Source organism: Zingiber officinale, chromosome 4A (assembly GCF_018446385.1).
Source record: "Zingiber officinale cultivar Zhangliang chromosome 4A, Zo_v1.1, whole genome shotgun sequence".
Lineage (NCBI taxonomy): Eukaryota > Viridiplantae > Streptophyta > Magnoliopsida > Zingiberales > Zingiberaceae > Zingiber > Zingiber officinale.
The window spans coordinates 91257166-91279819 of NC_055992.1; the positions used below are offsets into that span (position 1 = coordinate 91257166).

The 22654-nt window shown below is 38.3% G+C and overlaps 1 protein-coding gene across 1 annotated transcript; it reads right to left on the bottom strand.

Moving 5' to 3' along the window:
* Positions 1 to 2330: 2330 nt before the first annotated feature.
* Positions 2331 to 5574, bottom strand: LOC121970151 (aldehyde dehydrogenase family 2 member C4-like). Its single transcript, XM_042520659.1, has 9 exons — positions 5351 to 5574; positions 4240 to 4382; positions 3768 to 4151; positions 3592 to 3681; positions 3339 to 3512; positions 3121 to 3258; positions 2911 to 3048; positions 2768 to 2829; positions 2331 to 2693 (listed from the first exon to the last, which is right to left on the bottom strand). Exons 1-9 carry the CDS (start codon positions 5457 to 5459, stop codon positions 2420 to 2422), a joined length of 1512 nt encoding a protein of 503 aa, XP_042376593.1. The 5' UTR covers positions 5460 to 5574; the 3' UTR covers positions 2331 to 2419.
* Between the last annotated feature and the right edge of the window lie 17080 nt (positions 5575 to 22654).

A 22654-nucleotide genomic window follows, 5' to 3' on the forward strand; every position in this document is an offset into this window, starting at 1 on the left:
GTAAGTCGTCCAACGTCCGCCATCTTCGCATTTCAGATTCAGGCTACATTCCCACAGACGACACCAATATGATCATGTTCGAAAATCATGGAGACGGAAAGCTGGGAATGAGGCTACTACATTGACTGGATGTAGATTACGCTTCGATCTGCAAGCACAAGAAACGTTAGTGCCGAGCCAGGGAAGGGGTTCCCGACGTTGACCCTCCGATGCTCAAGTTAATCACCGACATGAAGAAGAAGGTGGAGCAATAGTAGCACAAGCGTAAAATAGTAAATAATGCGTACCTGTGTTGGTGTCCTTTATATAATGCCCTAGCGGGTGACGTGTGAATTTTTCGAAGCGTGGGCACGTTCTCCAATTGGTTGTGGGCATGTTCCCTAATTGGTCCTAAACACATGGTCATGGACACGTTCTCCAATTGGTCGTGGGCATGCCCTCCAATTTGTCTGTCGTATAATTCGCCTGTTGACCATGCCTCATGTTGGTAGCATCATCTCCCAAAAGTATATCCAAAGATACGTCAACGTTCTTGTTGATTGGCCGAGTGGGATAGCCGCTCGGCTAAGTACTCCTCTAATCAATCAAGTACTCCTCCACTCGGAAGGACTCAGCTGCTTTTCTATACGGCGACAAGTTTCGATGGTACATTCTTACACGACCGGAATAACGTTTCGGTCATCTTCAAGCTCATTTTGCTCCGTGACGAACTTCTGGTGATCTTGGTTGCACGGGTGCTTCGCTTAACCCACCTCTTTTCCGGTCGAGCAACATATGTCGGTCGGCCCCTAACGTAGGGGGCTCCGTTCGACCACCCTTTGGTGGGGTTGTTGGTCCTCTAACATTGACATCCTTGACTTTGACCATTGACATCCTTGACTTTGACCTCCACGTAGATTATTATCTTCCTCCTTTAACCCACACTTAGTGGGCCTCCTTTATCACTTCATCAGGTGCAATATTTATCTTTGAATAAAACATAAAATACCTAATTAAATTATTTTTTTAATAAATAATAGATAGTATACTTGTCCATAAAATTTTTTTCAACTTTTTATATTTTTATTTTATTTTGCCTAAAAATAAAGAGAGGATAACATTTCACTTTATAATTTAAAAAAATAATAATAATATAATTTTAAATCCAACACTATTATAATAATTTTAAATATTTTTATTTACAAATTTAATCCAAATTATCATGGTCAAATTTTTAATAAAGTGTTGAATTAATAAGATCGATTAGTAATAAAATTAATGATAATATTATTTATTTGATTAGTAATAATATTATTAAAATAAATAAATATAAATATATAAAATTTATTTAGAAATTTTTAAAATTTAAATAAATTTTATAGAATATTTTTAGAGTCTAATTTCATTAGACTTTATTAAATTATCTATTAATTAAATTGAGAATTAATTTGATTTATTAATATATATTTTATATTAAAATCTAATGTCTCAAGTTTCTCTTCTTTGTACGCATAGCGCTGCCATCCAAATCGACTTCGACTTGCTCGCGAGTAGCTGACGGAGCATCACTGGTCTCCTCAAATAATTTTTCTGTTTGTTTTCCGCCTTTCTAGCGCATCGCAGGCTTCACCGGATGACACTCTTTATTTTTTTTTCATCACAAACAACCGGAGAAAAATCTCCACCGACAACTTGCCGCCGTGAGACGTCGCCAGAGAAAAGGCTACAAGCAACGATCGTTTAAATCTATTCTTTTGTCGTTATAACATCGGAGAACGACGTTTCAAAGAAAGTCATGCTATTTACCGGAACTTTGGAACGATGTGAGGTGTTCCAGCCGTTCCACTTCCGTTCCGACGAACCATGACGAGAGCACTCGACAAAATGCTTCAGGGGACTCTCAGCTTCACATGAAATGCATGCTGAGAAATTGATGCATGCCGCCGAGAGGTTGAATAAGGATACGATCTTTATCAAAGAAATAATCAAAATCGAGGAGAGAAAAGTGAAAGGACTTATTCATAAAAAATTAAGACGATTTGAAGTCTATTAAAATCTAGAAGGTGAAGAAAAGACTTTTTATTTTATTTTTAAAGTTGTAGAAGTGTTTTGGAAAATTCTTATTAATTAAAATTTATATCCAAGAAATTCTAAGAGAATCCATAAAAATCTACGTAAATTTTAGATACTAAAAGATTTTCATAGAGTTTTAAAAGGTCAAATTTAAATACCACATGACTTTTTAAAATTTTATAAAAATTTAATTTGAATACCACTAGATTTTAAAATTTTAAAATTAACTGAATACACCCCTCTTAATATTTCGAATCTAGCAAGCCATAAGCCAAACAAGATAAAAAATAGTTCAGTATTTATTCAATAGTTTCCAGCAGCTTAGAACTACTACAGTCATTCAATAGTTTCCAGCAGCTTAGAACTACTACAGCCATGGAGAACCATAGATTGGAGTAACTACAGACTTGACTTTGAGATACTTCTCCAAAGCATGCAGTCCACTGTCCCTTCCAAACCCACTCATCTTATATCCACCAAAAGGGCAATCATTATCAAACGCAAAGTAGCAATTGACCCAGATGATGCCTGCTCTAATCGATCTTGAAACCCGGTTTGCAATGTTTAAGTCCTTTGTCACAATCCCGGCCGCAAGCCCATACTTCGTATAGTTGGCTCTCTGAATTGCCTCCTCGACCGTACTAACAAAAGAGATAATCGAACAAGATGTTTATGAATCAATCATGAAGAGTTAGGGGGAATCAGTATGAAGTACCTAAACTTCATGAGGGACATTACAGGTCCAAAGATTTCATCTTTCGCTATCAGCATATCGTCCTATGAAAAGGAAAAGAACTGGCATGAGAGAATTAACAACCTCAAAGAATCTGATATTGTGTAAAAACAGTACATGTTTACCTTAACATCTGTGAAGATTGTAGGTTCAATGTAGTATCCTTTCTCGCCGCAAGGCTTTCCTCCTGTCAATAAGGTTGCTCCTTCTCTCTTTCCATGATCAATGTAGCTGAGAATTTTATCGAATTGCCTCTTGTCGACCTTGATAGAAGGAAGGCATTCATGAACAACAACCAACAACATGTGGAAGTAAAATGCTTCGAGGATGGTTACCTGAGGTCCTTGATTGACTCGAGGATCGAAAGGGTCTCCGACAATCCACTCTTTCGAACTCAATGCTATCTTTTTCACAAATTCATCATAGATGCCTTCTTGAACAAAGACTCGCGATCCGGCCACGCAAATTTCACCCTGTGATTTTGCAACCAACATCCATATCAGTGGCAGTAAGGACTAAGAACTAAGGATTGGGTTGGAGGGACCATCCTTGCCTGGTTGAAGAATACTGCTTGACGAGCTAGTTCGACCGCCATGTCTATATCTGCATCGTCGAAGATCAGAAGTGGTGACTTGCCGCCCAATTCTAGAGACACCGATTTCAAATTGCTTCTTGCCGCTGCTTCCATCACAACACGTCCTGTTTCAGTAGATCCAGTAAAACTGACCTGCGATCAAAGAGGGAACTGAATCAGTAGTGCAGATCAGGAAATTTTAAAGAACTTTCATTGATCAGAAAAACAATACTTTGTCCACATCCATATGGGAACTGATTGCTGCACCAACTGTACGGCCAAAACCAGTCACAACATTGAGAACTCCATCAGGAATCCCTGCCTGCCATATCAGAATGCAATGTCGTCAGAGAACTTCTCGCATATCGACATTCAGATATCGATACCGAAATATCTAAACACAAAAACCTGTTTAGCCAAGTGAGCACAGTAGAGAGCTGTGAGTGGGGTCTGTTCAGCTGGCTTAACTATCATTGTGCAACCTGCTGCCAGGGCTGGGGCAACCTTTAAAGCAAACATGAGCATCGGGTAGTTCCATGGAATTATAAGGCCAACTACTCCGATAGGCTCCTTCAATGTGTATCCTTGAAGTTCTTGCGCTAACTTTAGCGTCTCGCCATGGATCTTATCTGCTGCACCGGCGTAGTACCGGAACATACTTATAACTGATGGAAAATCAACCAACTTGCTAACCAAAAGAGGCTTTCCTGAATCAATGCACTCCAGTACAGCCAATTCCTCTACATGTTGCTCAATCAGGTCTGCAAATTTCATCATGATCCTCCCCCTTTGCTGATGAAAAATGAAAAAGGAAAACAAGGTAGATTGGTTTTACAAGTCCATCAATGGATGCAAGTGACAAGGGAGAGGCGAGACATACATAGCCCGGCAAGCGAGGCCACTTTCCGTCGTCGAAGGCATCTCTGGCTGCTGCAACTGCCAAGTCTACATCCTCCTTGTCACCGGAAGCAATCTCTGCAATCACATCTCCTGTGCGAGGATCTATTGTTTCAAAAGTTTTCCCTGTAAGAAAAACAAGGCAACCACTCTGTGAACCATTTCGATGTGTAAAAGATAAAAAGTAAAAGAACAGACATATATGATTTGCTCATGCGAGATTAATTTGTTGTCTTTTGCTAAAGTTGCTGTAATTTCCATAAAATGGAAAAGAAGGGAGGAATAAGGAACTTGTATTTCTTATGTATTGGTGTCTTGATGTTTAAATAAAAGGTTATCATCTAAAAGATATGTACTTTTGTAGATAATGTTTCAAACACTATAAAATATCACTATACACACACAATCCATCATCCTTTATAACAAAAATCTTTCCTCTCTCAAAATTGGTTGCTTTTCAAAGTGTTGGTTGTATACTATTGTACTATAGCAATAATAATATACAAACATTCAACTATCGAGCTTGAATAAATCCAAAGTATTTAGGATTATTTTCAAGCGTACATTTTGGAAACAACATTACTAAGGAATCTGTGGTATCCTAAAAGAATATTTACTTAGTCTGAGTGTATCAAGCAAATAATTTCTTAAGCAAAGTAAGTGTATATGTTTTGAATTCATTATCTAATTTATTGAAAGATTTAAGGAATCACTTGATGACTGCAGTTCCCACAATGTTATAACAATCAATCAAGATCAATAACAAATTTCCTGATCGAAGCACTATCCATCAGATTTCCCACCAACAAAAGTTTCTTTAAATCTTTTACCAAAATAATTGGAACAAAGGAATTAGGCTTTCCTCTTCCATCTGCTTGCAAGTTTGCCTTGAGAGTAGAACAGTCTCCAAAGATGAACTAGGAGCAAAAAGATAATTGAACAACACATCTCTTGTGTTTAAAGATAAAATGTTTACAATCAACAATTGATTATTCAGCATGTTTGCAATCAAAAACAAAAACAAGAAGACGAAAAGAAAAGAAAGCTATCGATTTGAAGAACCACGGAAATGTCTGCGACTGGTTTTTGCTCACCTGAGACAGCGTCCACAAAGCTGCCATTGATGAAGAGCTTGGTGAACTTGACCTCCGGCAACATGAACCCGTTCTCTGCGGTACCACTGCAGTCCTCCTCACTCGCCATGGCTGCTGATGCTTCTTGGACCAGGCCACACAACACAGAAGATGCTCCTCGAGCATTTGTTATATAGAGCAGAGCACAAATCTGAGAGCCATAAGGTCTTCATACTTGGGCGAATCTCCATGGAACTTGTGGATTAAACAAATGGTAAAAAGCTGTCATTTTTTGGATTTTCTGCGCTGAGTAAACAATTCTAGCCACAATAACCAAGGGACGAAACAAAAGTAGAAAGAAATGCATTTTAATATTTCAATTTCCTTTTGAAATAATAATAATAATAATAATAATAAAGAGATGAAATAGTTTCTATTCTTAGTTTTTGTTTGTGATTTTAATTATTTGATTCTTGATTTGTTTCCTTTTTCTCTGATAATTTTGGAGTTAATTTCTATATTTAATGTTTCCCGGATTAAGCCATTAATTCAGAATTCTTTTATGTAAAGTTTAATAAAAAAATAAGTTTAGATTTTTGTTAGGTATATATTTAATGTTTTGGATTTTGATATATGTATTGTTAGTATATATTAAATTATTTTATATAAAGGTAATTAATCTTTTTTTTTTACTTTTATTGTCTATTTATTTCTCCTTTTCCTTTATAAACCCTAAATTTTTTAATATTAATCCAGCCTCTATTAGCCTCTATTAGTTCTCTTTTTTCTCTAATCTTTTTCTCATTCTCTTTGTATCGTCTATTTTCATTGTTCACATGGTATCAAAGTACAGTCCTACTCAACTGAAAAGTTTAGATTTCGAAGAACTTCAACGTTGTCGTCAATATTTGTGATTTCAAGATGTTTGAAGGCCAATCATTGTGAGGCTTCTTCAACGATTCCTATGCCATGGTTGGTTTACTGAGAAAATTTATCCATTGTAGTTGTAGAAGAATTTCATTCTCTTGAGTTTTAACCGTTGGATTGCTTTGAAATTTTGAGAGAATGTTCCTCGCATCCAGAGCTACATTGTGAATGGTGGAGATTGGATTTTGAATTTTTAAGTCCACCTAACGACTGAAAAATGTGATAGTTGATTCTGTCTTTTCATTGGAAATCTGATAAACAATAACAATAATTACTTAAACTTGGAGTACCCAACATGGCAGTAACAATTTCTCCTACATACTCTAGAGTGACTCAATCATCCAATGTCGTGATCATATTGTTCTTATCGAATAGTTTCAAAAGTTCTGTGCATCTCTGCCACATGTCATGTCTACCTCTTGTCACATAAGTTTGCCCTCTAGTGGTATCTCAGGTATACCTTCCCTTATATGGATCTTTGATTCTGAAGCTTTGCATCATATGTCACCTAATATCAAATTTTTTTTGTATCCACAATTCATCTCTTTCTACGTCGATCATGACAGCTGATGATTCTCTCATGTCATTAGTTGGTGTTGGCTTTATTTGTACATTTAATTTGTCTTTGTCTAATGTATATCATATTTCTAATCTTACTTTGAATCTTGTCTCAGTCGGTCAATTATGTGATTTTGATTTCTCAGTTTCTTTTACTTCATCTTCTTGTTATGTGTAGGATCCGCGATCCCAAAAGCATATTGGGATAGACCGTAGGCAAAGGGATTATATGTATTAGAAGAGTTGAGAGTTCTAGATGTTACAGCTGTGAGACCCTTGGCCGACTAAAGGGGGGTGAATAGCCTGCAAGTTAGATTACCAAATTCTTTTGCTTTCCAGTTTTAGCAAAAACACACGTTAGTTTAATTAATAAAAATAAACATAAAATAAAGAATAAGAGGTTGAAGATTTATTTGATTTGCAATCGAGGAGGTTGCAATCCAAAGCAAAGTAAACTCACTAAATGACTCATTCAATGAAGGTGGAGTAACCTTTTACGGATGTTGAAGCTCGAAAGGAAACTACATAATGAGGAAATGATAATATAGTGTTCGTTGTCAAGTGTAGTTAAAATGAAGAGGACCAGGGCTCTATTTATAACCTACTAGTCAAAAATATTTGTTGGCTGACGTGGCATCTTCAGGCGCCTGAAGTGGGTCTGGGCACCGCCAATGGTACACTTTATCTACTCACAACAGTTCTTCAATGGCACGAAGATAAATCTTTATTGGTACTCGGGCGCTTGGACCAGTTCGGGTGCTTGGACTGTCACTAACGTGGATCCAAACTCTGTAGCAACATCTCGACAATAGGGCACATGCTCGGTACCATGCTGGTCTGAGCGCCTGGAGTATGGGTGCCTAGACTTGGTCCAGGTGCTTAGACAAAGTTAACATAGAGTTGACTTTGTCCGACTGCTGCTCCGGTCGCTTGAGTGATTTTTCGGCTATCCAGAGTTGAGCTTACCCGAACCCAATTCCGGTCTTCTCCTCGAGTAGACTTTTGCTCCGACTTCTCGTCCCTCAGAAGCATCACACACATCCTTCTCGTCCGTCGCGCGTACTCTTCTGCAGCACTTCATCCTTCTGATACACCGAGCTTGTCGACCTACTTCCAATACCATCATTCTCGATAGTTGTGTCTTTCGCTCGACTTCTTATCTTCCTAAGTTCTTGTATACTTAGACACAAGTATCAAATACAATAGGACCTAACTTAACCCAGTTGATCACATCAAAACTTATCTGAGATGCTTATAATCTCTCCCTTTTTGATATGCATCAACCCCAGATTAAGTTAGGGTAATGATAACAAACAATAACATAAGTAAATATTGATTTTACAATTTACTATAATAATTTGGTAATTATAACAAATAATAAAGTTAAAACTCTAAAACTTATATCTCCCTAAACTTATCCTCCTTCCCCTTTGATCACATAAAAAAAAATAGGGGCATATATCAAAACAATCCATAAATTTTTCTAAGGATGATAGAAAGTTTGAGAAAATTTTTTAAGATTTATTTTTTGAATATCTAAATTTCTAAAAATTAAAAACCAAATTTGTCAAAGAATAATTTAATTTTTTTTTTAAAGTGTAAAAATATCTTGAAATTTTTTTCAATAATAATAATAATAATTTGATAACATAATAAAAAATTTAAGTGCAGAATATTTTTATTTTGACCATAGAAAATGTTTTAAATGGATAAAATTATTTTTGAAAGTAATATTTAAAAATAGTTTTACAATCCTAAAAATCTGACTTATTTTTTAAAACATTCAAAATACAATGGTAATTATCCAAAAATCAGGTTTGTCAAAAATTTATCTCCACAAAAAATTATATTTTAAATTATATTTTTAAATCAAAAATTCATAATAAATTATATAATCATTGAAAATTTTCAAAAATTTTATACTAACAAATTATCCATTTTTACAACACAAAAAAATTTCAACAACAAACAAAAAAAATATAAATATATCTTAATAGATATAATTCATTTAATACAGAAATATGTATTTTTAGAAAAAAATATTAAAAATAGATTTTGATCTAAAAAACCTACTAAGTTTTAGTATGTAAAATTGAATGTATATCTGCAAAAAAAAAATAAAAATCAAAATTCAAAGTTTCAAGAATTTTTAATATTAAAAATTAATTTTTTGGTAAAAATTTTATTAACGGTAAAAAAAATTTTAAAAAAAATATTCTGGTAGAATATTTACTATCTTATTATTATAAAAATTTTGAACAGAAAATTCTAACATAAACTTTGCAGAAAAAAGTATTTTTCTAAGTAATGAAATTTTAACTTAGTAAATCAATTAAAATAAACAAATTAAATCTAGACATGCTTTTGAAACCCAATATAGGTTCCTCTTACCTACTAGATTAATAAGATATTTTTTAGAATATATTTTATGACACTTTTGTAATTTGACCTTTGTGATATCTAAAATATCAATTAAGCTTTTGAAAATTTTTAAAATTTTGAACATTTGAATATGAATAATTATTTTTCAATTTTTCTATTTGATCCTTCAACTTTAATTTATCAAATCTTCTAATAGACATGATTTTACTAATGTAACTCTTAACTCTAAATTCTCTCCTTTTAATTGTTTAATGTTTGCTTCTAGTTTACATGAATTTTTTGAAAGCATTTTAATAAATTGATACAATTTATCGAGAGGTAGAGAGCGTAATACCTCACTTATCGAATCGATCTCGTTATTTGGCGCTCCTCCTTCATCGCTGTTTTCTTTTGAATTATCTCCCCCTTTATTGATGCTCATCTTAGAGGTACTTTCGTCATTTTTCTGGCGATCTTCTATCAGTGCTAGTCCGATATACGCTTCTAGCTTAGATTCGGATGATGACTCATCCGATGTTGCTCTAAGGTTCATATGCTTTGTTCGTGTTGGCCTTTTATCCTTGTCTTTCTCCTTCAATTTTGGGCAGTTGTCCTTGATGTGCTCTTCTTCTTGACAGTTATAGCACCGAACATTTTTTCTTCCCCTTGTTAGCTTTTTGGTCTATTTCATACCAAAATTATTAGGCTTAAAATTTTTTAAAAACTTCCTTATCACAAAAGTTGTTTCGTCTTCGTTGAGTGATGTGTTGAAATCCAGTTCATCCTGCTTGGCTTATAAAGCTAGGTTCTGACTTGACTCTATTTCTTTTGTAATTTCTGCACATCAAGACTCATGTAATTCGAAAGTCAAAAATAATTCTTCTAGCGTACTTACTTCCAAGTCATTAGAGATGTAGTATGCATCTACTAAGGACAATCATTCTTGTGTTCTTAGAAAGACATTGAGGGCATATTGGATTAAGTCCCGATTCGTTACCGACTATCCAAGGTTGTTGAGTTGGATGACCAGTTCCTTGATCTTCGCATTGAACCACCTTCTCTCCCTTGTTCATCTGGAGGATGTCCCATCTCGCTAGTTTGACCTCCAAGGTGCCTTCATAGAGCTCCAAGAATTTCTCCTAGAGATATTTAGAGGAATTATAGGTGCTAATTCAGTTGACTTCTGGCAGTGGCAGTATAGTTAGCAGGTGGAATTCTACTTTGTTGTTGGCTACAAAGTCTGTCTTTACTTTTTGTTCCATAGGTGTTCCTCTTTTTGTTCTCCGCTTTCATCCCTGGGTACTTCAAAACTATTTTTAACATTAGAAATATATCAAAATTATTTTTAAAATATACCTCCATTTTGCGCTTCCAAAATGCAAATTCTCCTTCGAACTTCGGTGGATGAATGCTTGAACCGACCATTGCTTGTTGGTTCAATCAGTGGTTAGTCCCTCTGACGCGATTAGATTCTGATACCAATTGTTGCAGAAATTAACGTGTTTTATCTGGTAGTAATGGTAATGGAACTACATTTGGTACTTCAGATCAGAATCAACCTTTCAGTTACAACCAACCAAGCACTCATAATTCCTTTGCCCCTGTTGGAAGCAACCCCTTTGGATGAATATGAATCCTGTAACTAGCACTTGCTATTAATTTTGGTATCTTACCTATTTTTTCCCTACTTGAGTCAGAATTTCTGTTGGATGTTTTTTTCGAAGAAAAATATGGGTATATGGATCTTCGATGTTGAGATCCAACAGTTGGGTCCGGTTAGTCATCTCGACGATGAGTCAATGACTCTAATCGGTGGAGCTTGGTATGACGATGCGGACCTTGTCCCATTTATACTCTAGACATCCTCTTTCGGTTATCGAAGTACCCCTTCGGGTAAGAGACATACCTTTTTGGGTATCGTCGCTACCGACCTAATCTTTTCGGTCATCAAATCATCCCTTCGGATATCGACACAACCCCTTTGGGTAAACTCATCCCTAAGGATAAGAGTATTAAGGTCGAGGTGAAGGCTAGGCCTTATTTCCTTAAGACAATATTGTCTCGCCCGGATACTACGGTTTATTAGCAATCATCTCCCAAGATACAGCGACTTGTTCAAAATATGAGCACTCTAAATTTCAAGCTCATCGAACTTTCGAATCCTTGAAATTCTTAAGAGAGAGAAAGAATAGAACTCAATAGGAGAATTCACAACTTGAAAATTGAGTAAAATTGAGTGATTTGAGTGGAAGGAATGAGTTTGTTTATAGGGATGAAGGTTACTCTCAAGAGAAGTATCCATCATACGGTGAGCTCTGCATCCCAGTCCCAATGGGAGAGGCGACCTCGACCCACATCAGGATTCGGTAGCCTTGAAATAACGCTGGTGTTCATTTGACAATTGAAGAATGTTGTGACCCGGACAACCCGTCGCATCTACTTTTAGGAGCTAAATTCAAATCTAAAGGCCGCTTGCAAATATGGGCGATACCAGGGCCGTGCTACTGATTATCTCTCTTGGGGAACTAGCGAACAACCATACCTAGATGACCACTAGGGTATATTTACTGCCTTTATATTTACTTATTTTCACTCGCTCGGCCTTTACGATCTCCTTGTCGTTGCAGTACTGGGTTAAGAGCTTAGCCATGTGCTAGAGGCTAGCGTTTCTGGAGCATGAAGTCCAACAGATGCACACCTCGAGTGGCCAGTCGGAGGCCTCTCAGGTGCGCTTAGAGCAACTGACTGGTGAGGGGGCCCAACTCAAGGTCGATCTGCAGTGGAGGTTCGAGTTGCTGAAGGCAGAGAGGAGCAAGTGCGCCAAGCAGGCTTCGCAGCTAGCGAGGCTCATAAGCAGGCTAGCTCCTTTGAGGTGAAGGTCAATTCAACCAATACTAGGAAGCTTCGAGTCATTGAGGACTTGGAGATCAAGAACAAAGAGGCTCGGGTCCTGGCCTAGAACCTGAAGGAGGCAGAGGCAGCTCTGAATGCCGAGCAGATACCCGATCGACTGAGCAAGCAGTGACGCAAGAGCATCTCACCACTAAGGATGTCGAGTTGGCTTCTATGAAGGCTGACATGGAGGCCTCCCAAACAGCTTTAGAAGTTTATAAAGGCGTAGAGTCTAGCCGATTCGAGATTTTGAAGCTGGATTACCTCCGATTGGACCCCTTTAATGATCGGCTCACCGAACGGGCGCTCTTCCTCTTCAACCTCGCCATTGACGAGATGCTTGACCAGCTGAAGGGCGGCGGCTATATCCCAAGCTCATTGACCAATAAGATCATCAGTCAGGACAAGTTGAATGATTCGCTGCCTGACAACGTGCTAGATTATCTTGAGTGACCCCCGCCCGCTAGGAAGCTAGCCTCCTTTTGTACTGCCTCTAGTTATTTTGTAAAATTTTTCAAGTGTTAATGTCGGATCGCCCATCCGGATAATCTTTGTTTAATTGGTTTTAACAGTATTTCATTATGCTTCGTCGTTCAACGTTTCTTCCTTTTGTTCTATTTTGCACTTGTTAATGAATGCATTGCCACTCGGTTTGAGTGGGACTACGAACCACTTATCACTTTCGAAAATCTCTAAGTATGGTTCCATGTCCTCCCGATCGTCAATGTAATGGCTTGATATGTTGGCGGATAATTATTTAACACCCCACCCTCCTCACCTTTGGAGCGCTACTGGACTACTAACTTTACTTAGCTATCCTTGTTCACATGTTGATAGAAATTCCTAAAACTCTCGGAGAACTCAAAACATACAATTAACTAGCAGCGGAAGACTAAATGACTCATATAATACATTCTTAATAAATGACAATCTTAATAAATTCTTATGCTAGGTCCTAAGGCTTCTATAGTCCAGGCATCACACATCCATCCGCACCTCCTTGTCGCCTTCCTTTGCTATAACTTTATCTGCAGTAAGAGGAAAATGCATCTATAAGCAAAATTGCTTAGTAAGCGCTATCTAACTCACAAAACTCGAATATGCATGTGAATATACTGAAATCTAAAAGCTGAATGCTCAAAAGGAAAACTACTCATGCTCATCTACAAGCAAAAGAAACATACTGAAATGCTAAACGTGTAAAACAAATCTATACAATCATGCTAGCATAATCTTGCTGAATTTTAAACACTTTCTGAATCTTATTTCACTTGTTTAAAAACTTATACTTTAATACTTCAAAATAATAATCAACTTTCTTCTTGGGCCCGTACTGTACTTGCTATGCTGCTCCCTAATAGGTAGCCGAGATAGCTCAGGGCGAAGACCTCGGAATTGGACACCTGGATTTGTTTAACGACAACCTCGGAAGTCGGGTACTAGCCTCTTAAATAAAGTAAAATACTTGTTATCTTTTATTACTTCTAATATATAATGCCTCGGCATTTTCTTTAAGCACCTTGTGTGCCAAAATCCCTAAAGTCTTGACTTTGGGATCTACTTAAGGCCTTGGCCTTTTTCTTTCTTTATCTTTCTTACACTTGTTAATGTTGGAACCCCAAGGTTGTTTTGGTGTGATCAACAAGTTAGTCCGCTGTTTCTAACCTTGTGTCTAAGTGTGCAGGAGCTTAGGAGCACTGTGTACTGAGGACTCGGCTGGCGAGAAGGACGTGCCCGGCGTCCGAGGGACGAGGTGTCTTGAAGAGTACACAAGGAAGTGCGCGGTGGGTCCAGGTACGAAAGCCTGAGCTAAGATTGCTCGGGAGCAAGAGACGCAATGGCATGAAGGTCGGACCGAGGGACGAAGTCCTGATGAGTACAGACGAGAAGGGACACGCAGTAATTCCGAGGGACGAGAAGGAGGCGCACCGAGAAGGCCGGAAGATGGGTTCGTGAGCCCTATTCGATGTCGAGATCACCCAAGCAAGCGGAGCGGAAACGGAAGAACCGAGCAGAGAGCACGGCCCAAAAGTCAACAGGTTGACTTTTGGCCCGGGCTCGGCTCGGCGCTGCATCCGGGCGCCCGGAATGGATTTTTCAACAGGATCGGGTTTTGACTCTGATCCGACCGATGGGGATAAAATTATCTCCTGGGCCTTTAACCCTTCAGCGCTTACCAAGACTATAAATATAGCATTGGTCCGTGTTTAAACGGAACTCACTGATTGTAAATCCAGGCTTGCACACCTCTTTAGTCTAAGCTTTCACTTCAACGCCAGTTGTACGAGGCTTCTCCACCGTAGGAGTTTTATCAGCTTAATCTTCCTTGGATTAACAACCACATCGATTGTAATCAAGTAAATCTTTGTGCCTTTCTTTATGCTTTTAATTTATCGCTTAGTTTATTTATGCAAGTGTTAGCCTAAAGAGTTCGAGGAGGGTTTGTTTTCCTTTTGTGTTAGCAGGATATCCAACAACCCTCTAGCCTGCCAACGGTCCTACAAGTGGTATCGAGGCAAGCACGCCGGATATATAACCACAAAGCAAGTAAATGGCGGAGCTAGCGAATATCCACCAAAGATTTAGAGTTTTCTTCATGGAAGAAACAAATGGAGGTATATCTTAATTCTGATGTTGGTATTTCTTTCATATTAAAATCTGGCTATGAAACACCAAAGACAACGAATGGAGAAGAACTCGATCTACGCTTCTGGAACAAGAAGCAATGCAACGAGTTTGTGGCAAACGGGCGAGCTGAATTCCATCTTCTAACCGTAATACGAAAAGAAGATCTCGACAGAGTCGGAGAGTACAAAATGCAAAAGAACTGTGGGAAAAGTTCTTGAAGATCTACGAAGAACCAGCCAATGTCGAGGATGAATCCAACACCGATTCAACGCCAGAACAGTCCGAGAATGAGGAAACTGTCGAGATAGTCGATCTCCATCCCGAGGACACAGAAAGCTCATCCCAAGTGAGCATCAATGAAGGGGGAGAGATATTGGAAGAAAGCAACTCAACAGGGGGAGAATCAACGACCGACGAGGTAAGTAAGGTATGGTCTCTACCTTCTGAACAACCGGTTAATTCAATAGAAAAATTGCCTGAAGATTTTTGTGATTTAAAAATTGAATTATCGAAAAAGTTTTTTGAATTAGAAAATCAATTGTCAAATTTTTCTTACAAATTAGAAATATTATCAAAAGAAATTTGCAAATTTAAAAATATTTTGACAAAAGAATTATGCAAATCAGAAGAATTTTTCGAATTACAAATTTCTCTCTCGAAAGAGTTTTGCAATTCAGAAAATGAGTCATCGAAAAAGTGTTTCGGATTAAGAAATCTATTATTAATAAATTCCTGCAAATTAGAATTTTTATTAAAAAATTCTTGCAAATTACAAAATATTCTTTCAAACGAATTTTGCACATTATCGAAAGAATTTTTTATAGCGTCGAAAATTTTTATCAAGTTAGAATCTATGCTATCGAAATATTTTTGTGAACTTGAAATTCAAAAAATAATAGAAATTAACATGATACAAATTGTTGCATGTTTAATATTGTTTGCTTTAAATCTGAAAAAGTGTGACTTAAGAATTTCTGATAAATTAAAATGGAAATTTAAACCTTCTGATTAAAGCATAAAATATATAAATAAATAAATGCATAGAAAATTTCTCTTTATGTTAATTCTCTGAAATTTTCTTGCATAAAGTTTTCTGTTTAGAAACTTCTTAATCTTGATGTCGAATGACTTAGAAATTCATCTTGACTTAGAAATATTTCCCTGAAAATTATTGAAATAGAGTTTCAAAATTTTTTTTAATGTCAACCCTTAGATTTCGTTAGTACCCCATTTTTATTGTGATCAAAGGGGGAGAAGGGAAAGTATAAGTCTAGGGGGAGGTAGAAAAAAATTAAAAATTAAAATGTTTGAAATTTAATTTTTTCTATCATGTTGCATGTTATTGCAATAAACTGTTTAATTTCATATCTATTGTTGACCCTATCTTAACTTGGGTTGATCACACCAAAAAGGGGGAGATTGTTGGAACCCCAAGGTTGTTTTGGTGTGATCAACAAGTTAAGTTAGGTCCTGCGTTGTTTCTAACCTTGTGTCTAAGTGTGCAGGAGCTTAGGAGCACAGGTACTCGAGCGGAAGACGCGAGCTGATACGTCCGAGGGACGAGGTGTCATGAAGAGTACATGCGAGAAGGAAGTGCGGGGTCCGAGGTCCGAAGCCGGGCGAAGATTGCTCGGGAGCAAGAGACGTAGCTAGCGAGGGTGCGACTGAGGGACCAAGTCTGCGGATGAGTACGCTGTGGACGAGAAGGACACGCGCAGTAATTCCGAGGGACGAGAAGCCGAGGAAGCACGCCGAGAAGACCGGAAGATGGGTTCGGTGAGCCCTATGATGTCGAGATCACCCAAGCTGAAAAGACCCGGACCATAAAGGAGTGAACCAGAAGAGAGCAAAGTCAAGCTGGTTGACTTTTGGCCCGGCGCCGGAACTATCCGGCGCCGGAGTCGTCCGGCGCCGAAACCATCCGGCGCCGGAATGGACTTTCAACAGGATCGAGTTTGACTCGATCCGACCGCTGGGGATAAAATTTATCCTGTATGCGTAACCCTTCAGTGCGGGACCAAGACTATAAATATAGCCTTGGTCCAGAAGCTTAAACGGAACTCACTGATTGTAAATCCAGTGCTTGCACACTCTCTTTTAGTCTAAGCTTCTGTTTTCTGCACTTCAACGTTGTACGAGGCTTCTCCGCCAGAAGGAGTTTTATTGAGCTTAATCTTCCTTGGATTAACAACCACATCGGTTGTAACCAAGTAAATCTTTTGTGCCTCGCTTTTCTTTATGCTTTTAATTTACTGCTTAGTTTATTTATGCAAGTGTTAGCCTAAAGAGTTCGAGGAGGGTTTGTTTTCCTTTTTGTGTTAGCAGGATATCCAACAACCCCCTCCTAGCCGGCCCAACGGTCCTACAGTTAATACTTTTAATAAAAGAATGCTTCTTTAAAAACTGAAATGTTTAAACAAATTCTAACTTTGAAATGCATAAACAAAAATCTGCATACTATGCTAATCAAAATTCTGCATACTATACTAATCAAGATTCTGCATTCTATGCTACACTATTTCTGTATACTATGCAAACATAAAATCTACATTATAAGCTTAATTAAAATCTGCACTATAGGCTTAATTAAAAATCTGCACTATAAGCGCTTAATTAAAATCTGCAATATAAGCTCTACATAAAAATCTACATTATAAGCTTAATTAAAATATGCACTATATGCTTAATTAAAAATATGCACTATAAGCGCTTCTTATGCTTCGAATTCAAGAAGAACAAAGGTCCGAAACTACTCCTACTGCAGGTGAGAAGCACTTACCTTGATTCTTGGACTCACAACCGAACAAAAAGGGCTTCTAGGACTTTGGCCGGCCGCCGGAGATGATGCCCTAACTCCCTTTCGTTTTCTGCCCGAGCTCCGCCATCGTACGCAGAAGAGAAGGAGAGAATGGTTTAAGTCACGGAAAAACAGAGCATCAACTTATCCCTTTTTATAACTTAATATTTCTGTTAACTCCTTAAATAAATTCGCTATCTTTTCTAAACAGACAAATCCAACATCAACTTATCCCTTTTATAATCCAATATTCTGCTAACTATCTTAAATAAATTTGCTACCTTTTCTAAACAGACAAATCCAACATCAACTTATCCCTTTTATAATATTCTGTTAACTATCTTAAATAAATTCGCTACCTTTTCTAAGCAAACAAATCCAACATCAACTTATCCCTTTTATAATATTCTGTTAACTATCTTAAATAAATTCGCTACCTTTTCTAAACAAACAAATCCAAGATCAACTTATCCCTTTTATAATCCAATATTCTGTTAACTATCTTAAATAAATTCGCTACCTTTTCTAAATAGAAAAATCCGTTTGCCCACCTGGTCAGCCGGGTTTAGACCGAGTCAAAGGTCGTGGGTTTAATTCTCGGCTTGGACATTTTTGTCGAAACTTCCTTCGTTTAGTAAAAATATCAAACGACCTCCAAAAATTACATAAAAATACTCTAAAAATTTCTAAAATTCCCTAAAATATTTCTATAGCATTTTTAAATATTTTTAAATTACTTTTAGGACTCTAATTAAGGAAATTTGGGTCGTTACATTATTTCAGCCCAGCCGAATGACGTTATTTTAGAGAAAAATTGTTGCTTCTAGGAGCCACATGTTTCCTTGCCAAACTCATTCTCGGCTTATATATTCGTCGATCGGATTTATTTGTCGGATACTTGGTTTTAGAGTTACCGCTCGGGTGATATTCGTCATAGACTCGGGTTTATAGTCGTCGCTCGGCTGTTGACGAAGACTATGGTTTAAAGTCACCGTTCGACTGTTGACGAAGACATGAGTTTATAGTCACCGCTTGACTGTTGATGAAGATAGGAGTTTATAGTTTTCGCTCGATTGTTGAAGGAGTAGACAGGAGTTTATAGTCGCTGCTCAACTGTTAAAGGCATAGACAGGGGTTTATAGTCGTTGCTTAACCGTTGAAGGCGTAGACGGGGGTTTATAGTCGCCACTCGACTGTTGGTGAAGACTAGGGTTTATAGTCGTCCATCGATTGTTGGTAAAGACTGGAGTTTATAGTCGTCGCTCAACTTTTAACTTGACTGAATGACACAAGAGTTTAGAACACTTAGGATTTTTATTCATTGTCTTCTTGCATCCACAAGACCTACACTTACACAAGTACATTTAGATATAACCATACACCTCTCACCCGACCCTATATGGCTGGAGATGATTCGTGCTCCAAGGTCACTCGAGCTTTCGCCCATCCTCATATTGTAGGTAGTAGGCTCCTGAATGGAACTTCTGAATAACTTTAAATGGTCCTCACCATGGAGCCTCCAATTTGGTGACGTTGCCGACCGACTTCACTTTTTTCCAAACCAGGCCACTGACCTGAAATGACCGTGGGATCACCCTTCGATTGTAGTTCTACTTCAAGTATTATCTGTACACCCTCAGCCAGACGACGGCCTTGTACCACATTTCATCCACCGGGTCTAGCTCCATGAGCCTCCTCTCGACATTTCCATCGTCGTAGAGCTGCACCCGATCGGACTCTACTCCGACTTCCATTGGAACCACCGCCTCACTGTCGTACACCAGGTGGAATGGTGTGACGCTGGTCACCACTCTTGGTGTGGTACAATGAGCCCACAAGACGCTCGGGAGCTCATCGACCCAGCTGTTGGAGCAATCATAATGGTTCGTGCGACCATGTGTTTTGGTGTTTGAGCAAAGAGTTTAAGTTAGGTTCACCCTTGTATTTGATATGTGTATGTGAGTGTGCAGGTTTGCAGGATACACATATAACTCCGCTTGATGACTTCAAGTCCGGTGAAGGATGGATCATCTGAATGACCATGGATAAGGTTACAAGGACAAGAACTGAGGGAAGCGACTTCGAGGCATACGTGAAGGATGACATTGGAGATGAGCCGCGGGCTTAAATGCATCCGAGGATGAGAGCCAAAGAAAGTAGGCTTGAAGGCAAGAGGTCAAGGTTGCAACGAAGAGTTAAGTGAGTCATAAGGGTGAGGGTCCGAGTGCTGAGAGATTGTACTCGGGTACCAGTCAACTGGTAGTTTCATTAGTCAACTGGTTCAGTCGACTAGGCAATCGACTGAGAGCGAACAAAATGCTTCTGTTCATTCGGTCAGTGTAGATCAGTTAACTAGTATCAAGTTGTTGGATTGTAACGATCACATATCCGTAGAGGGCAGTCGACTGATGGTTTTGGCAATTGACTGGTAGGCGGGGTTTTCCTACCCATGGTCTATATAACCAAAGCTTTGGAGCTTGGTTAAGGTTGACGAAGTTAGTGGTGGTTAACCCTAATTCGTAGTCAACTAGTGCCCTAGCAATCCGTGTGATCTTGATCAAGTTGCGGCGAGATTTTTCCACCGACAAGGAGGATTGTGCTAGCCGAAGTTTCTGGGGACTAATCCATCAATGGATAGGGATCATCCACCTCAAGGACAGCCATGAAGTAGGAGCCCTAATCTCCGAACCATGTTACATCGAGTGTATTAGTTTGCTTATTCTTTCTTAGTCTTTAGTTTGTTTGTTTTGTATTACTCCACTGCGCAAACTAACAAGTGTAAGAAGCTAGCGATTTGGGGGCACTGAATATTCAACCCCTCTTCTAGTAGACTGGTGTCAACCATATTACATGTCACGTGGTGCATCAAATTAATTAATATTGGAACATTTCAAAACTAAAAATAAGAGATGTAGTATGGAGTCCCAAGTCGTATTTTTCCAAGGATAACTAGTAGGTGTGTATCCTAGAATTGGTTCCAATCAAATTATTACATCAACAAGTTCTACTAAGCTCTTCCATTCTATCACGGTAGCTCAAACAACAAATCTCCATTTAATTCACATTGCACATTGAATTCTTCTATAATTAAGAATAAAACCAAAGAAGGTTCCTTCTTAACTAAACATGATTAAACTCATTTCAACATCTAGAATCAATGAAGTTCAAACAATTTCCACATCCTTAATCATAATATCAGTAAAAGAAATACTCTTATCCCCACATTCACTTGTAGAAACCAGAACTTGTTCCAATTCATAACTACAATTAGCTTCAATAACAACCCACTTATCAACACTGTTCAATAAAGGTAAACAATATTAAAGCTCAAGTGATTCATTTACATTCAAGCATGAACATGTTCACAACAAATCCAATAATCCGAACAAGGGTTTTCTAAATCCATAAACTAAAAGTTAGTAACTACTTGTAATAAACTAATGCAAACTAAACTTATGAATGTAATGTTTAATATTGCAGATCTTATTCCGATTTAACAAAACTCAAAAATAGATTGTCACTACACTACAAAGCTGAATTTAATTTGGATTGCTGAAGTTCAATATGGACAGGATTAAAAGTAGAGGATCAGAAATGAAATTGCAAAAAGGTAAATTCAAACGAAACGAAATAATAAGAATTGAATCAGATCTGTTGATCTGAGCATTTTCAGAAACAATTCAAAGACAAAAACAAAAGGAAACAAAAACCTAAACATTCCACAAACCCAAGACCTTGCCACAAGCTTCTTCACCCTGATGTCACTACAGAACCACCGCAGAGAACGCCCTTCTGGTAATCGGTTTTGAATCCTAAGCTTTCGACTAATCCAACCGGATGTTCATCGCCTCAGAGAACGCCCTTCTAGCTCACACCGGCTGGAGTTTACAATGCATAAGGAAACAACGCTGAGTTCTGGGAATTGCGACACCAATCGATTGATCAGATCGATTCTGGAGTTGCTGATGGAATGAGGAAACGGAAGAGTCGTCGGAGCCTCAGAGAACGCCCTTCTAGCTCCGGTGATGATGTAAATCGCGGATCGGAGAACGCCCCTGCATCCGGATTGCGAAAATGGACAGAACATCCGCTGCGTGGACTGGAGAACGCCCCTGCCACTGCTGTGCCCTCGGACAATGATCGCCGGAGCTCAGGGAATCGCCGCCGATGAAGAAAACTCACTCTCAGATCTGGAATAGTGGAACGGGAGCTGCGACCGTCGCGCGAAGAAGAAGAGGAACAGTGCCAAAATCGCGAAGCCGAGCCCGAACACTGTAGCTTCTCACGCAGGTTTTAAATCACTTCAGTTCTGATCGGACGGCTGAGGATTCTCGGTGCTTGATCAACGGTGAAAGTTTGCCCAAAATATGATCTGAAGGTACTGATGTTAATCTAGGGTCTGGATCTACTCTCCTGTAGGTCGGATCGATCAGATCATCACTGGATGGTCCAGATCCGACCAGTCTTCAATGAGCGGTCCAGATTAATCCGGCTGGGTCAATGGCTGGATGAACTCAGATCTGGATCAAAACTTAGATCTTCATAAATGGCTCGGATCTACTCCCCATTAAGTTGGATCGGCCAGATCTTCAACGGATGGTCCAGATCTGTCCTATTCTTGATGAACGGCCCAAACGACCCAAAGCTTGATCTTCTTGTTTGAACTCCAATTCGAACCCAATTTCAGTCCAAATAGATCCAAATCCAAGATCCTTTGATGCCTACAAAATAAGAATTAAATATTAGCACCAAATAACACCAAAAATAAGATAATTTACAATTATGCCCAAAAATACACACAATATACAAAATGTGATGTAGCCATGATTTAAACTATGAAATCAACATCAAACCATGCATATATGAATCAAAATAATGCAATGAAAATCATGGTTATCATAGACCATACAAGATCCCCAACAAATGGTATTAGAGCGAGGACGCTCTTCTTCGGACTAATCACCGAGGAAGCAAGAAGATGGCCGACTTGATGCACCTCCAAAGTTTGAAGGAGGAGGCTTATGGGACATCACGTATTGGATGATGAAGATGGAGGTTTTCTTCAATACGGATTAGGACACCATGATGATGGTCAAGTATTCATTCGAAGTCCCAAGAGACAAGAAAGGGAAAAGACTCAGACCACGTTATTAGACGGAGGA

Bases quoted from the DNA above. Each gene is read 5' to 3' on its own strand.
- LOC121970151 (XM_042520659.1), bottom strand. From the start codon at position 5,459: ATGGCGAGTGAGGAGGACTGCAGTGGTACCGCAGAGAACGGGTTCATG. The intron at 3,682-3,767 runs GTTTTTGTGTTT...CTGATATGGCAG, and splicing joins GTGCTCACTTGGCTAAACAG to GCAGGGATTCCTGATGGAGT. The intron at 2,694-2,767 runs GTACTTCATACT...CTCTTTTGTTAG, and splicing joins ATGTCCCTCATGAAGTTTAG to TACGGTCGAGGAGGCAATTC.